The 20,473-nt window shown below is 41.3% G+C and overlaps 1 protein-coding gene across 2 annotated transcripts in view; it reads left to right on the top strand.

Moving 5' to 3' along the window:
- Positions 1–20,473, top strand: part of pag1 (phosphoprotein membrane anchor with glycosphingolipid microdomains 1) — a 41,472-nt gene that overhangs the window by 15,196 nt on the left and 5,803 nt on the right. The window contains exons 1-6 of one of the 2 annotated variants that reach the window (XM_026300123.1): positions 6,795–6,931; positions 13,209–13,440; positions 14,441–14,498; positions 17,350–17,446; positions 17,709–17,878; positions 17,961–18,392. In XM_026300123.1, the coding sequence (XP_026155908.1) occupies positions 13,253–13,440; positions 14,441–14,498; positions 17,350–17,446; positions 17,709–17,878; positions 17,961–18,392 (945 nt within the window). In that variant the 5' untranslated portion in view covers positions 6,795–6,931; positions 13,209–13,252. Of the gene's footprint in view, positions 1–6,794; positions 6,932–13,208; positions 13,441–14,440; positions 14,499–17,349; positions 17,447–17,708; positions 17,879–17,960; positions 18,393–20,473 lie in introns of those variants that run through there. The other variant, XM_026300122.1, reaches the window with a different exon arrangement.

The raw sequence follows: 20,473 nt of genomic DNA, 5'->3' as shown, positions 1-20,473 counted from the left end.
AAACTCTGTGTGCACCATTCAGCAAATCCCCAAAATAGGCTATAAATAGGCTTCTTGTTGAATAATTTTCTGGAACCACAGCTTGATATGTTTCTAAGTAACTTGTAAGAGTAAACTGATGACAAGGACATACATGTTCAGCCACCATCTTGTTGTGCTTCGATTCAAGTCTTCTACTTCCCTTTGACTCTGAAGTATATCTTTCATTTCATGAAGAAATCTTAGATGATGAAGTTCACACTTTTTGGAAAAGCTCCAAGCATCTGTTATAACTTCCATATCCTTTACAGATCTTCACATTAAAGGGCTCACAGCTTGAGACTTTTAGTGTTTCAGACTAATTTAAAGGGCTGTTATAACCAGAGAAAGTGTGTTACAGTATTGACTGTCTCTCTTCTCTCTGTCAAATCATTGAAGTTAATGGTTAGTAAAGTCAGTGCTTCAACCTTATTGTAAAATTAACCTTAAAGGGTAAAAATATGTTTCACTACTAAATATTACAAAAGATGTATTTTGTGTTTTTCATAATATAATATATAAATATTTCTTTCTTACACTCACAAGGTTTTTCTAATAGAAAATATAAAAATGTTTATTTTTATTATTAAAAGCTGAAATAAACAGGTTCTTTCCCTGCTAAAGAAAGAATCCCAAACTTTAACAAATGGGTATCCACCCTTTTTTAAGAGCGGACCACTTTATATGTCTTTTTGCAGTGGTTCTGGCCACAGCGACATGGACTGCAACCAGCTGTTTGTTTGTGGCCTGTCAGCAGAACAATAGCTGTGGAAGCCACATGCAGGCGAAAGGCTAACTCTGCTCTGCTAAGTGAGGAGGCTAACCACAGGACAAGGCCTGGGGAAGCCAAAACACAGGAAATTAGCTGCTGTTTACTTTTGCTCGTCTGGACTTGTTCCTACTAATTAAGTGCAAAATGCCCCCTTGTGGATATTTGATCTCTAAGGAATGATCTTTCAAGGTTATTTCTGCATGTTTTATTATTGGTGCTGCTTTTGAAATGACGTGGTATCTAACTCATCTGTGGGTCCCAGGACTGTGTGTTGTTGGTTTTAGTCCTACAGTAATCCCCCAGTGACCCAGAAACTCATTTCTAGAGCAGGTGGTTATGTGGGCCATAGGCCTAATAACACAACAATGGCATCATATGGCTGAGACAGTGTTAAACCCAGCAGGGGTTTAGCATCTCAGTATACATGATTAAAAGTACTGTGTCACATGTATACCACTAGTCCCTGCACTGTCCTTAAAGCTCGAGTGTATTTGATTACAGTTGTCTAAAAGCAGCTGAAGTGCATCTTGGGTGTATGAACTGTTGCTGAACGTGTCTGAGGAAGCGCATACACACTCAGGATTGTACAAATTGTCTTGTGCGTGTCCCAGAGGGTTTTATTAACAGGAGAAGGGCTGATGTCTGTCGTCCAAGCCTTCCATGCACAGGATTAGAATGAAGTATTTCGTGTCTGTATGTGTATGGTGAGGGATAATAAGAATACTGTCTGGTGTTTTCATTAAGTATTTGTACGCCTTCCTTAACTTTAACCCAAATGCTAATGTTCTCTGAGTTAAACTGTGTCGTTTTACCCATAATTCAGTTTAATTTTTGACAGAGGACCTTTAATACAAAAGGGTGAAGGTTGACATATTTCCCAGCATGCAGCTGCATTCCTGCAGGCTCTCATGGGGCATTTTGGAAAGACAGTGAGGACAGAATGAGTAAACCAGGAGGACAATCCCAACAAGCTGCAACATTCTCTGGGGCATCTTTTTCCACACGAGGCCCTTGTCTCACGGCCTCTGATGATTTTGTGTGTGTGGGTGTCCTGTTTACATTCCACTGATTCCTTATGGGAATCCTGCTCTCTATCCACTTTTCCTCAGCTCTTTTGCCTGGGAAGGCACATGTGTGCATCGGGATACGTGTGTGTGCGCGCGTGTGTTTTAGGATATTTTTAGATTTCTCCCTAGAATACAATTGGCACCTACCATCAGACCAGCACCTAGCCCTGGTCAAATTTCACTCCTCAACAAAGCCACACAACCTGATCCAGGGACTACTGTTGGAGCTGTAAGTGGAAATGCATTGTTCATGTGTACTGTATGTACTTCAGGGCATTATCATGTGGCTCTCAGCTTTGTATACCAAATAGGCACACAATTCTTCTGTTTGTCTTCGGTTATTGTTTTGGTATAGACTAAGATCTATAATCAACATTTCTAGGAAATCTCACACAAAAGCTCTTTGGAGGAACTGCAGGGATTCTAAATGTCATTCTTGTGCCCAAGCAGCTTATAGAGGAAAATCTAAAATCTCTTCTCTGGCTCTGCTCACACTGTTGATTCCTTTTCAAGAGATTATTTTATTCTTCTTGCTGTGTCAGCTTATGTTGAAATGGTTCCTTTTTTCTGTCTCCCTCTTAAGAACAATATAACATATAAAGTCAGGCTTGTGCTCTTTGTTTTTATTATGATTATTTTAATTGAATTAATACTTTGATTGATAGTAAACAGAAGGAAAAGACTGGAGCAACACCTGATAAAAGATAAATCTGGTTTTCTGCACCCAGTATCTTTTTAAAGATATCATAACTATTTTCCTTGAATTGACTCCCTCCTTTGAGAAATTGTGACCTAAACCAAACAACATCCTGTCTCACATTAACAGATATGATGCTGATAGACTGACATGATGCTAATAGACAGTTCTTAAGTAAAGATTCTAGTCATTATTGCCATAACACGATGTCAGTGTTTGTGTGTGTGTGTGTGTGTGTGTTGTGCTGAGTGTGTTAAGTGTCTGGGGTTTTGCTAATGGCCTATTATGTGTTTGCAGTCAGGAGCATTCAGAGGAAATTTACAAATGCTCTAATGTAATGGCTCCTGATTTTGCGGAGCACTCTAAGGGAGTGTGTGTTGGATTAGAGTATAGATGTGTGTGTGTGTGTGCGTGTGCGTGTGTGTGTGTGTGTGTGTGTGTGTGTGTGTGTGTGGCAAATTAAAGAATAAAACATATAAATGAATAGGAAAAGCACCACATCCACTAAATGAAATAACTAAATACGTTGTTTGTAATTTTCCTTCTGAATGACACAAACAGGTTTTTTCTGACTTAAATCCCCCTCAGACACAACAACTTGATTAATGTGCAACTTGAAAACAGTGGCAAACCTCATTTCTGATCTTGCACTATTGAGTTAAGGTTTGGCCACGTTTTGCTGCCCGAGCATTGAAGTTACAAAACAGCAAAACTACTACTTAGATTAGGAAAACAATGTGGTTTAGATTTAAGAAACTGTTGCATTAAGAGGAGAGAAAATTAGTTGTTGAATTAATGAACAGAAAGCCAACACGTCTCTTTGCAGACTGTATTTCTATACAATAACTTTCCACTGTTTCCACCTTTGGCTGAAAGACTCATAGTTCCTGCAGCAACTATTTTTTTTTTTTTTTATTGGTTCATGGGAAATAAACCTATATTGTATATTTATCAGCACTGTTCATTATATAAATGGCTTATACCTACTTTCCCTCTCTGTGAATAACATCATCGAGTGTCACCAGTGTCTGTCCTGCTCTGTGCACACATCTTTCTATCCACCATGCCTAAAGGGAGTTGCTGCTGGCCACCTCGGCATTTTCCTCTCAGGCTGCTGCCTGCACACTGGGTGCTTTAATGTATTCTTTCACTTCACCCAACCCTTCTTTCTCCCTCCATCTCCCTCATCATCACACTGATGTGTGTCGCCTGCTAATTGGTTCATCACTATTTGGATGCCTGAAGTGTGAAAATCACGCATGTGTGTGTGTGTCTGAATGACAGCTGATTTTCTGCCAGCAGCAGGCGTTGTGTTTGCTGCACTGATGCACGTTCAGTTGGTTCGTTTGGTTTTCAGCTCTCCTCTGGGACACACTGAGCTGCCGCCATTAACTGATTTGAGAAGGGCTGTAGCAGGCACTGAGATTAATAAATATTCTACCGTGGTATATATTTATTATACATGATTTGACCCTCTTGTCCGTGTAGCTTGTGATTACAATAAGCAGTGTGTTTACAAAGGATGTTTAGTTGGGTTTATACAGTTTTATTCATAAAGGGACATATGCAGTGCATCATCATTCTGACAAACAACAGGTGATATGCAGCAGGTTAAACAATATACCTTGACTCTTAGCTCTAATACTTGTTAGAAATACTTGTGGGATGAGGAATACTTCTGGTGAAATCAGATTTTTTTGGATTCTTTCCAAGAGACACTATCAAAAGCAAATAAGAGTATTTTCCAAAATGTCAAACTACTCCTTTAAAATACAAACAAAAATAAGGTTATTGTGTGTATTCTCTCGCCGGTTTCAGTGCCTCCTCTCTGACCTGGAGTACTGCTTCTTCCCATTTTCTACCTATTGCCATGAAATATGGAATAATCTTTGGTTTGTGAGATGAGAAATCAAATGGAATTGTGAATAGGGTGGAAGCAGGGGCCTATCTGCCTCATGCAATCTTATAGAGTTGTTCAGGCGTGCGCTGGATGAAATCTAAAATCTGAAGATTGCACTCTGAAGGTTGCCTTGTCTTGCAGCATCCTCCCCCCTCCTCCTAGCTCACATAGAGGTAGTCATGTATATTTGGCTGCAACCCCCTACAGGCAGCCCAACCTGCCACCTCACCTCACAGCTGCTGTTTCTGATTGTAGATGTGTGCCCTTTTAGTCCCTGCAGGCCTCCATATTTTACCATATCGTTATGAGGTAGCGGGCGTGTTGAATATGCTACAGTCTGGCATGGAGAGCAACCAGGCACAGTTGAGGAGAGGTGAGAGAGGAGGCTGAGGGAAGATGGATGAAGGGAGATGGCGATGAGATAGGAAGCATAAGAAAGGAGGTACAAATTGTCAGGAAGAAAAGGATGGCAGAATGGAGGACAGGAAACGCAATTAAAGAGTCTATTAGATGTCTAATGTGAAGGGGTTGGTACACCAGCAGAGACAGAAGCTAAGCTTGTTTGTGTGTGTGTGTGTGTGTGTGTGTGTGTGTGTATGATATTAAACAAACCCAGCCAGTAGAAATGAAAAAAAGTGTCTTGCACTGAAAGGTCAGAAGAGTATCAGCAGGCCTCAGCCTCCCTCCAGTCCTTCACTTTTTCTTTCCTAACACTTTTCTGTTCTCTGCTCCTTAACCTCTGCTCAAATATGCAAACATACACACACATACACACACAGACACACACACACAGACTTATGTTTCCTTTCAGTCTCAGTCACAGTCCAACGTTACAGAGGGTCGTAAGAGTCCAACCCCCTGCCATTCGCCCTGTCTCTGTCATCTAACAAACCCATCCCTGCTGAGGGTAGAGCCTCGTAAAGACGACTCACATTTCCATTTCAGTTGTTCATGTCTCTAAGGACACACACACTTTTCTATTAATTCCCCCCTATTGCCCTGTGCTTTTTGTCCAAAAGGCTGGTGTCGCAGGAGGAGACAAATGAAGTGCTGCATGGCAATTTTCAGAGCAGCGCTGATAGTGTGCAGCTTCTACAGCTCAGGAGTGTTTTCCTGGAGACGCGGAAGAACGAAGAAATATATTGGTGCTTGTTAATGCACCGTTGAAAGTCTGTGTCTTTGTGTTGTTTATGTGTCGCATCATTTCTGTACTTGCCAGAGTGAGAATGATGTCTTGAGTCTCCAGACATCTGTTGCATCTCATTAGCAGCTTTCACAATGAATTACCACAGTGGATTCTTCACACTCACACTCACACTCACACTCACACTCACACTCATACTCATACTCACACACACACACACACACACGTAATATCCTTCATCCTATTCCATCCAGCCTGATAATCCCTTTATCTTGGCAGCTATTCAACACATAAAGGCCAATGCCACTGAATAATGATGTGGCCGTATCTACTTCTCATTTACTCTAATGCTAATCTTCATCTCAGGGCGGCGATGATAGAGAAATTTTATGCGTGCAGTCGTTCAGAGCTAAATCAGTCTAATCAGGGGTGCATGTATGTGCATGTATCTGTTTGCATGAGCAAAGTTCATATTTTCCATTTCTCTTAAACGAAGAGAAAGGTTTGTTTTTCAAGATTTGCATCGATTTAGTTGGAGCATGAATTGAATTGCCACGCACAAAGAAGACACTCACGCACAGACACAGTCACCCTTTGTTAGTCCCACTCAGAATGAAGCCCTGGCCATGCTGTCTGTCCTCAAATTCCCAGAGTTCAACAGTTCAACACCCCCCTCCCCTCCCCATCACTTTATTAGTGTTTGCCAGAAAGGTCACTTACAATGTGAGTGACAATCCCTGAAATCATTACAACAATCCATCTCTTTCTTCATGCTCCACGCTCCCATTTACATATTTGGATGACACGGCTGGCTGGTTTGTTTAATCACTATAAATTGCTCCACTGCACAATTACTGAAGTCAGTTTTGTTTTAGCATTTTATTATTAGCTGTGCAGCAATGCTGTCACAAAGCTAATCAGTGTGAGACACTTCCAGAATGCTGGAGTCAGGGGGATCAATGTGGATTGTCTGGATGTGGAAGAGGAAAAAATGGCACTAAAACAAATAAAGACTTGTCTGGGATTTAGCTCAGTTCATTACATTTCTATTTAAAAGTTGTTTTGATTGCTAAGGAGTATGACAACACCATGACATTGTGTTAAGGTTTTTGCTTATGTTGAGTGAACATTGGAGATTTGGGCGTCTCAGAACTGCAGACAGTTGTGTTTAGCCAATGCCTTGACAACACACTTCCCATTTTCAAGAAACAGAGAGAGCGTGCGAAGTAGAGCTGAAAGATGTCAAACGCAACTAAGCGAGCTCGGGAATGAAAGATGGGAGGGACGAAGAAATGTGGAACTGAAATCGAAAGGTTTGAACTCTTTGGAGAGAGTGAGTATTTTTTGCATGGTGTGTGTTAGCGCCTCACGGAGACCCACATTGTGAAGGTCCAAATTATTTAAATGCAGCATTAGACCCCGAGGAATTGGGGGAATAGATAATAACAGGGTAGATAAAGTAGAGAAAAGAGGAAAAATGTGAATAATGTGGACTAATAGTGAATTTCTTATTCCATATGTAAAACGAGGTCACCAGCCTTTCTGGTTCAGTTGTGTTTAAGAGAAACATCTGTAGGCCTCCAAAGACCTCAGGGTTATTAATGTCCTCGTGGAGAGGAAGACAGGAAATATATCTTTCCCATGAGGCAGTGTGACAATAACTAGCAGCAGATATTACAGGCACACACACACATACATGTTTACACAAATGCTGCACATGTACACAGAGCCTCTGTTGACAGTAATGGCTCTCCACGGTCAGGACCTACCATAGGAAAAAAAAAGGCTTTGGTAGAGCTTTGTCATTTATGGTGAAGGCATGAGACACATGTTGCTGTGGGCTTTGCAGCTGACTGGGATTCAAGAGAAGAAGAGATAAGGTTGAATTGAAACTAGATCCTCTAGTTAACCACGAGACCATCCTGCTGTACTGTACCATACAAGTGAAATGGGGTTGTAAATGACTTATCTGGAGGGGGTAGCTCTTTGCTTGCAAAATGTTGCATGGTTGTAGTATCTCTTTAAATCTCTTTCAATCATGAAAAGCTTCAGGGAGGGAAAACTTTATGTGGTCAGGGTTAATTTATCTTTTATTTAGTTTATATCTACCCAGTGGGAAATCGACATAAATGCTGCTTCTAGAAGTAGATATTGAAAAAGAAGGGGACCAGAGTCCTATGGATAAAGATATAACAGCATGAGAAAAGGGAGAGAGAAAAACTGTGAGAGGTGCTAAATTATGCACTTTCAATTTCCCCATTTAGGGAGGATAGATCGTTTCTCGATGCTAAAACTGTTAACCCCTACAAGGGGCAGTGTTGCCATGGAAACTCAGATTATGTCCCCTGATCAGCAGCACCTGTTCTCATGTTCGTACAAGCCTGCAGACACACACATACAGAGAGGTCTGATCAACACACGCACACACATACACACACACACTAATGAACTGACCCTTGTAGGTTTCATTTTGTTTTGTAGAGACATATTTATTTCAGCTGTTATGGCTGTTTCTTTGTATGAGTATGCACTTCACTGCAGTGTTTCAGTCAGGGCAGGGTCCCTGTTGCACAGCGGTCTTTTGGGAATTGCGTTTCATCACACCTCCCTGGGGATGGGTGTGTGTGCATATAACAGTATCTGCCTTCCTTCTTGTGGTTTCTTTGCCGCTTCTTTTTGTCTTCCTTTTTTATACACTCAGTTCACATTTCAGTTCACCCTCTGTGTTCTTCATCTAGTTTCTATCTTTATGCAGTTTAGTTTCTCTGCATCTTGATAGCTGCCCCCTTCTTTCTCTCTTTGTCTCTCCTCACTTGGCAACAGAAGCTGTATGCTTCTTCCTCCCCCCTCCCCCCTATTCTTCCACCCCCCACCCTCCAAATGGCCCTCAGGTCAGGACACAAGATGGACAGTGGTGTGTATCTTATGTGGTGCATCTTTGTTCATTGTCTGAAATGACAATGCCTGAAATAAGAAAACCAGACAAAAGCCATTTAAAGTGTATATTAGTACATATATGTTTGTGTGTAAATATGTTTATATTGTATGTGTGATTTTTGTCTTTTCTATATTATGTATATATTTATATTTTTGCTCCCCAGAAAGATCAGAGAAAACTATAGAAGGAGATGCTTTTGCATGCAGTGCTTTAGCAATGAAAAATTCATTTCCCTAAACAGCACACAAAAAAGTCTCTGCAAACAGAGCAAATATTCTCATTGTTTGAAAAAAACTAGTCATCACTTTCTTTTCTCCTACCCAAGATTATAGTTTTAGAAATGTTACATTGAGCTTCTTGCAGCATCACTTCTTAAAGAAAGTTGAGGCTCTTTCTCCCCTAAAAACTGGATTATTTATTACTGTGGAAATGCCTATGGCTCTCCTATGAGAAGCTTCCCCAGAGCTCATTTCTCAGCAGCCATCCAGCTATAAACCTTCCCTGTCTGTGTGCACCCGAAGGATTCTGCAGAGGGAGGTGTCACATTGCCACACAGGCATCCACACAAGCTGAAGTACTGCTTTGCTTTTTGGATGTTAATTCTCTGTTTTTCCCTCTATCTTTTCACTGCTATCCAACAGCTTGTCCAACAGATGAAACTCCCACACACACACACATACACACACATACACACACATGGCTTGGCCTGGCTGGTACGCTTCACTGCAGGTAGGGTCTCTGCCTGTGGAGCAGAAGGGCGCAGATTGGATTCCTTGCCTCTTTGGCTCTAGTTTCTTGGTTGGTAGGTTATGCCTGGATACGGCTTGTGGTTAGTCTTATGTGTGTACAGCTGGTTGAGGGCAGAATTTGGATTTCTGCCTTTAATTCCCAAAACACATTCCTTTTCAAATTGCTTTTCCCGTTAGTTATTTTCTATGGCATGAAACAGAAGACAGCCACACCGACTGTCTCTCTTCCAAGGCTCCTGTTTTCTTTCATCGGAGCCTGAAAGCACCGGGATAGACAGTTACAACATAGGAGAGTACAGTTGTAGTCCTTGGCCCGCATGGTGATGGTCTGTGAGGATTCTTCTGCAGTGAAAAAGATACTCTGAGCTTTTGTGTGTGGGATTTATAAAGTACTTAAACATGAAGCGAGCCCTCACAGGGGCTAACTATGTCAGCAGGGAACTATGTCAAAAATGTTATCCAGAGCTGTATCTGTGTTTGTAGTTAACAGGTTCTTCGTACCATTTCAATTAAGATGGTTGACTCTGAGGTTTACTTTAATGTCTTAAAATGTGGCTGAGCAGAGTTGGAGATGGGGAATACTGGAATGAATAGAGGGGATGGCTGCAAATACAAGGAATGTGCTGGAGCGCTCCACCTCCGAGAGCAAATTAAATGTTAGTTAAAAGAAAGGTTACAACATTAAACATTCATCAGTAACAGGAAGAATGTGTCATTTCTCGTTCCAAACGTTAGATTCTCTCACCTTAAAGCTTTATGCAAAAGATGCTGTAACATTTGTATATTGCATTTGTATATTGCTGGAGAAATAACTCAATTTTTTCTGTCTTGAATGAGGTTTATCTTACCTGGTTATAACTTTTTTACAGTTTACTACATATTATAATAATCACAATAATGATGCTGTATTAAATATCATTTTCCAGCTACAAAAATGAGTCTGTCTGAGATCGAATGAAAAAAAATTCAATGATTTTGTTGGTCTTTTAGGAAATTTAACGTTTTTGTAGCCCATTCAAATTAGTAATCTCTTTTTTACATTTTATTTGACAGGAGAGAAAGTTCATTCTTAACCCTGGAAACAGCAGTCAGCTAAATAAAACAAGGTCCATTCAAAAGTTGTTCTTGAGCTTTCAAGTGTATGACATGATCTTCCTCTGGAGTTGCCCAGTTGTCACTGAATTGTAGATGTTTCAGTTTCCACGTTTTCTGAGCAGAAACGTGCTCCACACAGAGCTAAGTTAAAAATGTATGCTGACACAACCACACACATCAAAACGAGGATCATCCCTAAGCTCAGACATCACCTGCAGCTTTTCAGGCCTCCCATGAGTTGCATTCAAAACATTTTTGTGGCTTTGTTTTCTCTATACCGCCATAAATAGCGCTGATGAGTCGGAGGGAACGTTGCCATGGTGACGCAGTGCCATGGCAGCCAATAATTATTCTGGTTTAACTGCCAGCGGAGACGCACTGGCAGATAGTGACACCTGGACACGAGCCTCTCAGACGAGACAGGATGAGGAATTTATCTGGGCGTTAGTCACAGAAGGATGAACCACATTTTGACCACATGTGTGTTCTGATTTTAAGTAATTCCAGGCAAAATTGGGAAATCAAGGTCAAAATCCCATAGAGTGAGGGTGCGTGCACACCTTTTCTGATGTAACAGCAAAGACTCATGCATCTATAAACTAAAACACCGCTGCTTTGGGGGGTGTGCGAGTGTGTGTGTCCATCCATCATGTTAGGTGAGATGAATGATATAGATATCATGTGTTCTGTAATATGATTCAGAGATGATGTCACCTGGTGATTATCCTCTCAATTACATGGGCTGACTGGTCGATAAATTGTGACTTTGTTTGTGTGGGTCATATGTGCAGGATGCAGTGGAGATGTATCATAGCTATCATGGTTAGAGTGTGCGTGAACAGAAAACATGTGAGGAGCAAAGTTGCAACCAGTAAACCAGCTGTCCAATATGTATTTGATATGGGTATTAAAATACACAATCCTCTCACTACAGTTCCACTCACAGCCTGCGTCTAGGCATACAAACACTTGTAGTTCACACACACACACACACACACACACACACACACACACCCCAAGGACAATATTCAGCTCAGTGCTTCACTTCCACCAAGCCGTAATCCCCTCCCACCCCTTTTTCCCTATTTTTTTTTCATTTGGGAAAGCACAAATGGTGTATCAACAAAAACAGAAATTCCTGTGTCCTTTGAAGATGAAGTTAAAATTGGCTCCGTCAGACTTACCACAAAACTTCTTCCCTGCAAGAAAATGATGAGCGCTTCCCCAACTCCCATACTCCCCAGTCACATTAGCATAGGCAAGCGAAGAGACAATGGAGTTTTTCACCCCTGGCACACAACACACATGTTCTGTACACTCACACACGTACATGCACTTTACTACAGGCAGCTTGTGCACAAACAGATGAGGAAAGATGGCTTGTCACATTTTTGTCAACTGTCCATGCCAGGCATGTTGTCGCAGTGTCTGCTGATTGAAGTTATCAGGGTATGTAAAGGAAGACAGATAGGTAGATAGCCAGAAAGGAAACACCCCTGAATTGTGGGATTTTTTTCCCCTGCACCTTGTCAGTCAGTATGTCTCTTTCTCTTTCTGATCATCTTTGCATTCGTGCTCCACATTGTCTGCCCTTTATCACAGTGACTGCAGTGCCAAATGTCATTTTCACTAGTAGCAGACGCACACTGGGGCACAGCCCTAGCATTACACATTTATTTGAAGTTTTTTGAGGCTCACTGGCCCCGTCGTGATACACCCTCAATTCCACACATCCTCATAAATCATCCTCGATAACATCAGGGTTTCTGTCGGTTCAGTGAAACCCAACTTTGGTTGAGACATGATGTGGTTGCTTATGCTGTGTGCAAAGCCCAGACACCGGCTGTGGAAGCTCTGGGCCACTGCAGTAGACTGAGGCAGATCACTGTCTGCACTGCAGTCTGACTCTGCTCTGCACTGCCACCTGCTGGCCATCTCTGGGCATAAGCTGCATTTGAGCTCCTGGTGAATGATCCACAGATTGGATAACAATATTTAAAAATGTATTTAAAAATATATCAGCAGAGCTAAGTTATACTACTAACAAGTATTGTTAGTGTAGCAAAAGCCTGATATAGTTCACTTATCTGTTCTAAATACCTTCATTGTTGTAGAAAAGTAATTATAAACTCAGTAAGCCACACGACTGAACCACCTGACATATTCTTTGTTACAGTGAGGTGCTGAACTTTATTTTCAAACATGCACCATCCAGTGCTCATGTATGTGCTTCAGAGCTGCATGGTCCCCAACAAATAGACTTTTTGGCCTGTTTTTAGTGAAGTTGACTACAACTGCCATACAGTACCTCACCTGTTTCTGGAAATGATATTTATGTCTCTGTTTTATTGTATTGTTGGTTTTGGTAACAAATATATAGAATATTATCAGCAATATCACCATATTACTAGCAAAAGAAGTAATGATCAGTTAGAGTAAGTACACAAATGTTACTTTTAGTAAACCTGAGCTTCATTACAAGTAACCTGTACAGGTTTCAGTACTTTCAGGTTGATAGAGTGATGTTGATGAACTATAATTAAACTACTAACAGTTTGTTTACTTGACAGGTGGCCACTGTTCAAACTGAATCTATGAACCAACAACAATCATTAAGAAAATGGCACAGAATATTGATGCCTCCACTGTATATTTAATTTCACTCAAAGATAATGTAATATTGGAATATTCCACAAACTCCATTTCTTCAGTGCTGTCAGAATCACTTCTTTAAAATCTATTCTTCTAACAACATGAGAAATAATATGGTAAATTATTGTTGTTTGTTTTCATGTTTTAAAATGGATATATTCCCATTTTTTTTGTAGCCGGTACCTGTCTGATGTCCTCTCCTCCCACCTTGTGATGCGTCATGGCTCCGGTGCTGAGTGGAGTGTGGTGGGGCCCCGAGGCGGGTGTCGTTGGGTCAGGAGCGGCAGCTTCAACCGGGGTGGTGTCATGGCTGGGCAGCGAGCAGCTGGCCCTGGTTGTCACCCTCAGCACCCTCACCGCCGTGTTGCTGGTCTCTGTGCTGCTGCTGTTGTGCGCTAGCTGCAAGGGGTGAGCACCATCACACTTGACCTACTGTATATAAGGGTTCTTAGAGTTGCTGTTCTAGGAAATGTATTTTGAAAACATCAGGAATCACTCTCTGGTTTTATGTAATGACACATCAAACAGTGCCAGCTGTCTAAAGGTACTCTTACTGGAAATGCCACCTATGCATGTCTTTGATCGGACAGTTTGACTAGCTGGAAATAGTGCAAATTTAATGTTATTAGTCTAAACAATAAAATACAGCGCAAACTCATAAGTATCTGGACAACTGTGCTTTGGCTCTGTACACTAGTTCATTGGATTTGTAATGAAGTCATTAGATTAGAATGGATTAGATTACCCTTTATTGATCCCCTGGCAGGAATATTTAGGTGCCACAGCAGCAAGCAAAAACATCACAATAAAAAGAGGTAAATAGATCTTGGGAAGCAAAACAGGGCATAGAAAAACACAAATAATAATAAGAATAATAATAACAGCTTACTTAAAAAAATGTGAGAATAAATACAAAGGTGGGATATAGTAAGGTGACAGTGTCAGATGGTGTCAGTCTGCAGCCAAACGTGAACATACAGGTGAACAATGATAAATTCAGTGATGGCTATGGAGTCTGATGGCAGCAGGGATAAAGCACATGCAGTAGTGCTTCTTCGCACACTGCGGGTGTAGCAGCCCGCTGCTGAAGGCACCACCCAGTGTCCACATTCCTCTGCTTGTCCATCAGCCCTAACCAGCTGAAAACCATCCAAGGTTAGAAGAGAGTCAGGAATGAGCTCACTCATTCATGTTTCTGTGAAGCAACATCCCCAGTAAACAAAAGGAATGCAGAAATATAAATAAATACTTCAGAAAGATATCTAGAGTCAGGTTGGAGTGTTATTTAGTAGTCACTTCTTTAGGTAAAAAAACAACAACACAGCTTTAGACCCAATCAGAGAGAAACAGCTTTTATCTTCTTCTCCTTATCTACTCTCTCATCAATCCACGCCTCTCTCTCCTTTAGGCAGAAGAAAGCTGCCAATGGACATACAGCAGGGGACCATGAGAACCTCATGAATGGAGTAAGTTGGAATTGAGGTATTACCACCTTCTTCCAACAGGCTAAAGCAGACATAAGCAAGGATTTTGAAGATGAATCAAATGCCCAGTTTCAAGTGATAGTATGTGCACTGATAGTTCTGTTCTCTCTATTCTCTCATAGTGATCATGTTTTCAGTTTCGCTTCTGTAGTTTTGATTTATTTTGAGTTGGGGTTAGAGTCACCTGACCAGTGGATCAACTGGATTCGCAATTCCATATATGCATACACATTTTCTCTCCGACACAGTCTCTCCCACAATCACGTGCAACTATAGATGTATTTCAGGGTTGAGTAATATATTGGTGGCATCAAACTCAAGAAGCATTAAACACTCACTCACGTATTGTTGCAGATGGGTACATGCAAACACAGCAAGGCACACACTCTGATGCAGGCCTCATTAACCCCAGCATGGGAGTGGCATGACTGTAATTAGACAGGGTAACCACTGGCCACATGCCTCACATATCTCCACTCTAATGACACACACACACACACGCACGCTCTGACATTTACTTCTGAAAATACCTTCTATTATTAAAACAAAAAAAACAAAACATTCATCCACTCAGCAGACAGCCTTCAGTTGTCACCATAATTATTTCTAAGTCCCCTGCAGCCACTGATGAGGAACTAGTTACTTCTGCTAAGAGAGCACATGTGGGAAACACCAGTTCCTGCTGTTCTCAAATCATGTCTGTAGTGTTTCATTTTCTTGGGTCACTGCAAAGAAAGAAGTAAATGAAATTCAGTGAAACAAAAACGCAAAGGACACATCAATCTGGAAACACGTATATTCAGTATGTATAAAGTTCACCTTTGCTCTTGAGGTCTTGCTCATGGAATGCTAATAACGATGAAAATGTACACTATGTCCTCTTGAACACGGTGCCATGGGCACTGATAGTAATTACCAGCTCCCATAATGCTGATGCTTCAGTAACCAAGCAACATTTAAGTGTGACAAATGCCCGGCTTTCACAGAGTAAGTGACATCCTCTTACTCTCTCATTCTGTCACACCCCTCTGGGGTTAGTATGCACATATGCACGTGTGTGTGTCAGCTTATGTGCTTCCCCATGCACGTCCACATTCCTCAGACCCATTTTGTGTTTGATGGATACCTTCACTGTAACCTTTGTGCAGTACAATTGCAGGGTGGTCAGAATGTTTCGGGGGGGGGGGGGCCCATTTAAATGACGGACCATGTCACAGCCTGACAGGTTAAATGGGGGTCTTTATCTTTGCAGATGAGTAGACTGGCTATTCCTCACTCACTAACTGCCTTCCCTATGGCTGTGCCCAAACTCCACAGTGGAACTTTTTCCTCCCACACCTTGTCACGAAAGATTTTTTTAACCTTAAATTGTCTAAACATAATGTCTCATTCAGTCCGTACACTCACCCAAGTCATGTCTTGCGTAGTTTAGTCAGAAAAAGGACTGATAATATTTTGGCTTGTATTGTTGTCAGGTAGGATTAATCACATAGTTTTAGATGAAAGCCATACCAAACCAAAGCTAGAGATAGTTTTGGAAACCTATTTCCAAAATCCTATTTTGAATGAATTGTCCTTGGTTATCAAAGGCTCAATCCTGCTGACCTTCATCAGGATATATCAAGGTGCAATAACAGGAGAAAGAAATGGAACTAAAACCTTGTGGCTGAGTCTGAGATAAAAATGGATTCTCTTCACTCACCTTAAACACTTTCATCTAAAACATGAAACTAAAGAATAACATAAGAAATACCGAGGTCATAAAATAGATTACGTCATTCATACTAGTGGTTGTGGCAATAGGTGACCACTGGGTGGGGATGTGGAGCTTCTAATAGACAAACAGCTCACACAGAAGGGATAAACAAACCCAAACAAAGAGGGTCTTGACTTACACAGGTTAATGTATTTTTTTAATTTATATGTGATGGGGTGATATTTTTGCCTCTGGAAACAAGACAGTTTATGATAAATCATGCCTCTGTGCAGCAGGTGCTCGACACATCCTGTGTTAATTAGCAGAGATTCTTTTCGGTGACTGCTGGAGTTGACGACAGCGATGATTTGAGTGTTTGCTCATTCGTGGAGCTGATTTATCTCTGCAGAGGCTGATCAAAACGATAGTGTGGATTTTTGCATTTTCAGTGTAATTAAAGCTGCAGAATTTCCCTGTTTTATAACAAAGAGAGAAATAACCTTCAACTCAAAACACAGTTTAAACACAGTTTTTGAAAAATCTCAACATTGGATCGTAGCCATTTTTCAGGGGTGTTGTTCTCTATCTTTGACTTTCCTCTATACTAAACGTGGGTCTCCATTAGGTATCATCTTTTGTGGCTTTCATTATTATTCATGTGACACCGCCAATGTGTCAGTTCAACTGTGAAATTATTCTTGACTCTTGTCTTTTTTTTAATGAATCAGTGTGACATTGACAACAATACATGTCCATATGAGAAACGGAGAGCACTATGTCAAAAGAAAGATACCTGATTTACTCAGCACATCTTCATTACAAATCAGTTCATTTAGTTTCTTTCACACTTGCAGAAAGAAACTATTCTTAGATATCATTTTGAAATTGGTGAAAAATACATTACGTTTAATCAAGCATGCATAACATCCTCACAGTGTTGCTTAAAGTAATCAGTAATGTGATTGGGAAAGCTATGAAAAACGGAGATAAAGAACAGGGAAGCATGAACGTTATAATTAGTGCTACAAATAAGCAGAAAAAACCCGAGAATTCATTTCACATGCATTAGTTCAAACAGCATTTGGGTGAACTCCCAGTTTCCCAGCAGTGACAAACATCCTGTCTTCTGTTGTGCAGGTGTCAGAGAGAGAGACGATCAGCCAATCAGCTGACAGTCCAGCGACCGATGTGGCTGTCAGCAGCTCTCACAATGGCCCTCTAACCAGCGGTACAAGTAAGCCAAGATAGCTAGTTTAATGTCTTTGAGCTTCTGATTTGTTATCAGCATACAGTATCTGTGTGATCATTTTTACCAAGGTGGGTAACAGAAATGTAAAACTGCAAATAGCAATGGAAACTAGTGACTCATTACGAAACTGGCTTTGAAATCAATGTGAAAAATACATATTATTCTCATGAAAAACACATTCAAAGTTCACTACATGAAAAGCTGCATACTTTCCCTGACTCTTTTTTTGTTTTCTTCATTCCACCAGTCCTCACAGACACGCAGGACACCAGTCCCCAGGCGTCAGAAGAGATGCTCTCCAGCCAATCAGAGCTGAGGTCCTCTAAGTGTCATCAGGACCGTGAGCTTCCCAGCATTCCTCCCAACAATGCACTTATCGGGGATGGTCCCGCAGCATCAGGGGACAGCACCTATGAGGTCAGCACATCTAAAATCACACATTTTACTTGCATTTTGCTCATTTACAAGCATTTTAATGGAGCCAGTATCTGATATCCAGGTGGTGAAGGAGATCGCAGTGGCGTCACGTGACGTCAGCGTCGAAGACTCCCTGTACGAGACTGTCAAGGAGCTCAAAGACCCCCCTGTGCAGCTTGGCCTCCCCAACGGTACTGTCCAGCTGAGCCCTGACAAGCCTCCCCATGCCCCCTGTGCCCTCCTCAATGGCCACCTGAGCCCCAGCACTCCTGAGCGGGGGCCCCTGTGTGCAGGGGTTGAGTACGCCTCTGTCGACCTGAATAAGAAGAGTCGCCACAGTGCTGACATGGAGGCCAAAAGGCGTTCTGATAATACCAGTATTCCCTCAAACAAATCCCTGGAGGAACCAGAGGAGGACTTACCTCCACCAGTACCAGAGAAGGTCCTGGATGAAAACGACAACCAGCCAGTGTTGACAAACGGGCTGGTGGGGACAAGTCTGCACAATGGGGAGGTGAGGATACTTTGTGTGTGTGAGTGTGTGTGTATGTGGTCTTGCACCTGTCGATCTTAGGTAGCCAACATTAACATAAACCCAGGTTCCTCATTCAAAAGTGCAATGCAGTATAGAAAATAAATGTATCCCCTATATGAACTAGAGGTATGTCACCTGTTAGTGTGTTAAGGAGTCAACGTAGCTGGCTTGAGAAAGAGACAATGAAGACCAAAGAAAAAGGAAGACCTATCTACACAGTTATCATACCAAGCTGCCAGCTCAGTGCTGCTTTAGGGAGAGTGACAGACCGAGGGAAGAAATTTGAGAGGACGAGATAACGGTGTAGGAGTGAAGGGAGGAGAGTGAAGAATTAAAATGGGAGCTGGAGTGGGAAGAGCAGGAGAGAGTAATAGATGAAACAGATATAGTGACAGAGAGAAGATGGGAGATTGGCTCAAAAGAATAGTGAAGGGACTAGGAGGCATTAAGGGTGAGGGAGAAAGAGTTAAGAGAGAGACAGTGAGATAGAGAGTGAGAGAAAAAAACAAAACCCAGCAGCATACAGATGAAGCCAGTAGAGAAAGAAAAGGAAAGAGATAGAAAAGAAGGAGAGATGAAAATGGGTGTAAGCTGGAGATGTAGAGGAGAAGAGAGGGAAGAAGAGTAAAAGAAAAGGAGGGTAGAGCTGATAAGAAAAGACCAAAAGTGTAACTCACAGCACCGCGTTAAAGCAAATGTTTTGTCGTGGCACCAAATGTTAGTCAGTTTTGCTATTTACTGCCTGTTCGTTCTGTTTGAACGCTGTTTCATGTAAATATTGCCATTATTAATATGATAAGACATTATGAAAAAAATGATCATCTTGCGGGACCCTTTGGCTTTTCACAAGTCACATCAGGGTTCCACAGCACCCACTTCAGGAACCGCTGCAATAAAGCACTTTCAAAGCTCGGAAAGAATTGCATCAGACTGTGGCTGACAACATAAACACACACATGCCACATTGTCAGTCTGCAACAAAAATGCATGAAGTTGCAAGTCTCATTTTTCTTTACACTCTTCCCTTAAGTTCTGTTCATATTTGCTAAGTTAATTTCTCTGAAATACTTTCTACTCTAAAGGATAAGTTTATTATAACGTGAATTTTCCTATAACTCCATGCCCCTCTTGGGATGGACTGTGACAACCTTTGTGATCCCTTCACAAAAAAGTTAGCATTTGTGTTTAGTGCTAATTAGTGAATATTACCGGGCTAATATGCTAAACTAAAATTATGATGGTGGAAAACAATATTCTTGGTTAACATCATCATGTTACCAACTTTGACTTAATGTGCTTGTCATAGTCGTGTATTCTCACAGGTTATAATAATATTAATATTATTATGAGTCAGGTGTGCTTAAATAAAGTGATTTAGATAATCTGGCTCATGTTTGTTTATATTCTTTCTTTTTATGGTGCATTTATCACAGCTGATAAATGACAAGGATATGAAAACAAGACCCATGTTGTAATAAACTCGAATTATCTACTGTCTTCTGGATTCACTGTTCCTCTGTTTATCTCCTGTTATCCTCCCGCCCCCTCCGATTTCTCTTCTGTTTTTTTTTTTTCAGTCTTATCTCTCTTTTCTTTTGTCTTTGGTGTTGCAGCCAATTAGTTAATAACCGCTGCTCATTTGGACATCAGGGGCATCTAGTCTCATCTGATCCTTATATTCATGAGGAAATCTCATGAGCTATAATAGATCTCTAAAACCACAATGGCAGCCACGCACATGCTCAAAAATGTACACACACACACACAGATATGACATGCTCATGTTTACATACTGTATATTCTGCTACACAAATAATCCCTTGGGCTGGTTTAAGGTTAGAATGTTCCCAGCTCCCTGTGGTTTTATACCTGTGTATGACCAGGAGCTTCGTCTTGTCAGATGAAGTGTATCTGTATATACACAAACTACTGTATATATACAGTATGTGTGCATGTGCGTGCGTGTGCGTCAGAGCCTAGTGAGCTCCAGCTGGCCACCATCACAGTGACAGTTAGTCTGGTTTCATGATGGATGATATAGCCTATAGAAACACTCTCTT

Source organism: Mastacembelus armatus, chromosome 11, assembly GCF_900324485.2.
Source record: "Mastacembelus armatus chromosome 11, fMasArm1.2, whole genome shotgun sequence".
Classification (NCBI taxonomy): Eukaryota; Metazoa; Chordata; class Actinopteri; order Synbranchiformes; family Mastacembelidae; genus Mastacembelus; species Mastacembelus armatus.
Note: the sequence above shows the minus strand (reverse complement) of the source record. Positions and strands in the feature narration are given on the sequence as shown.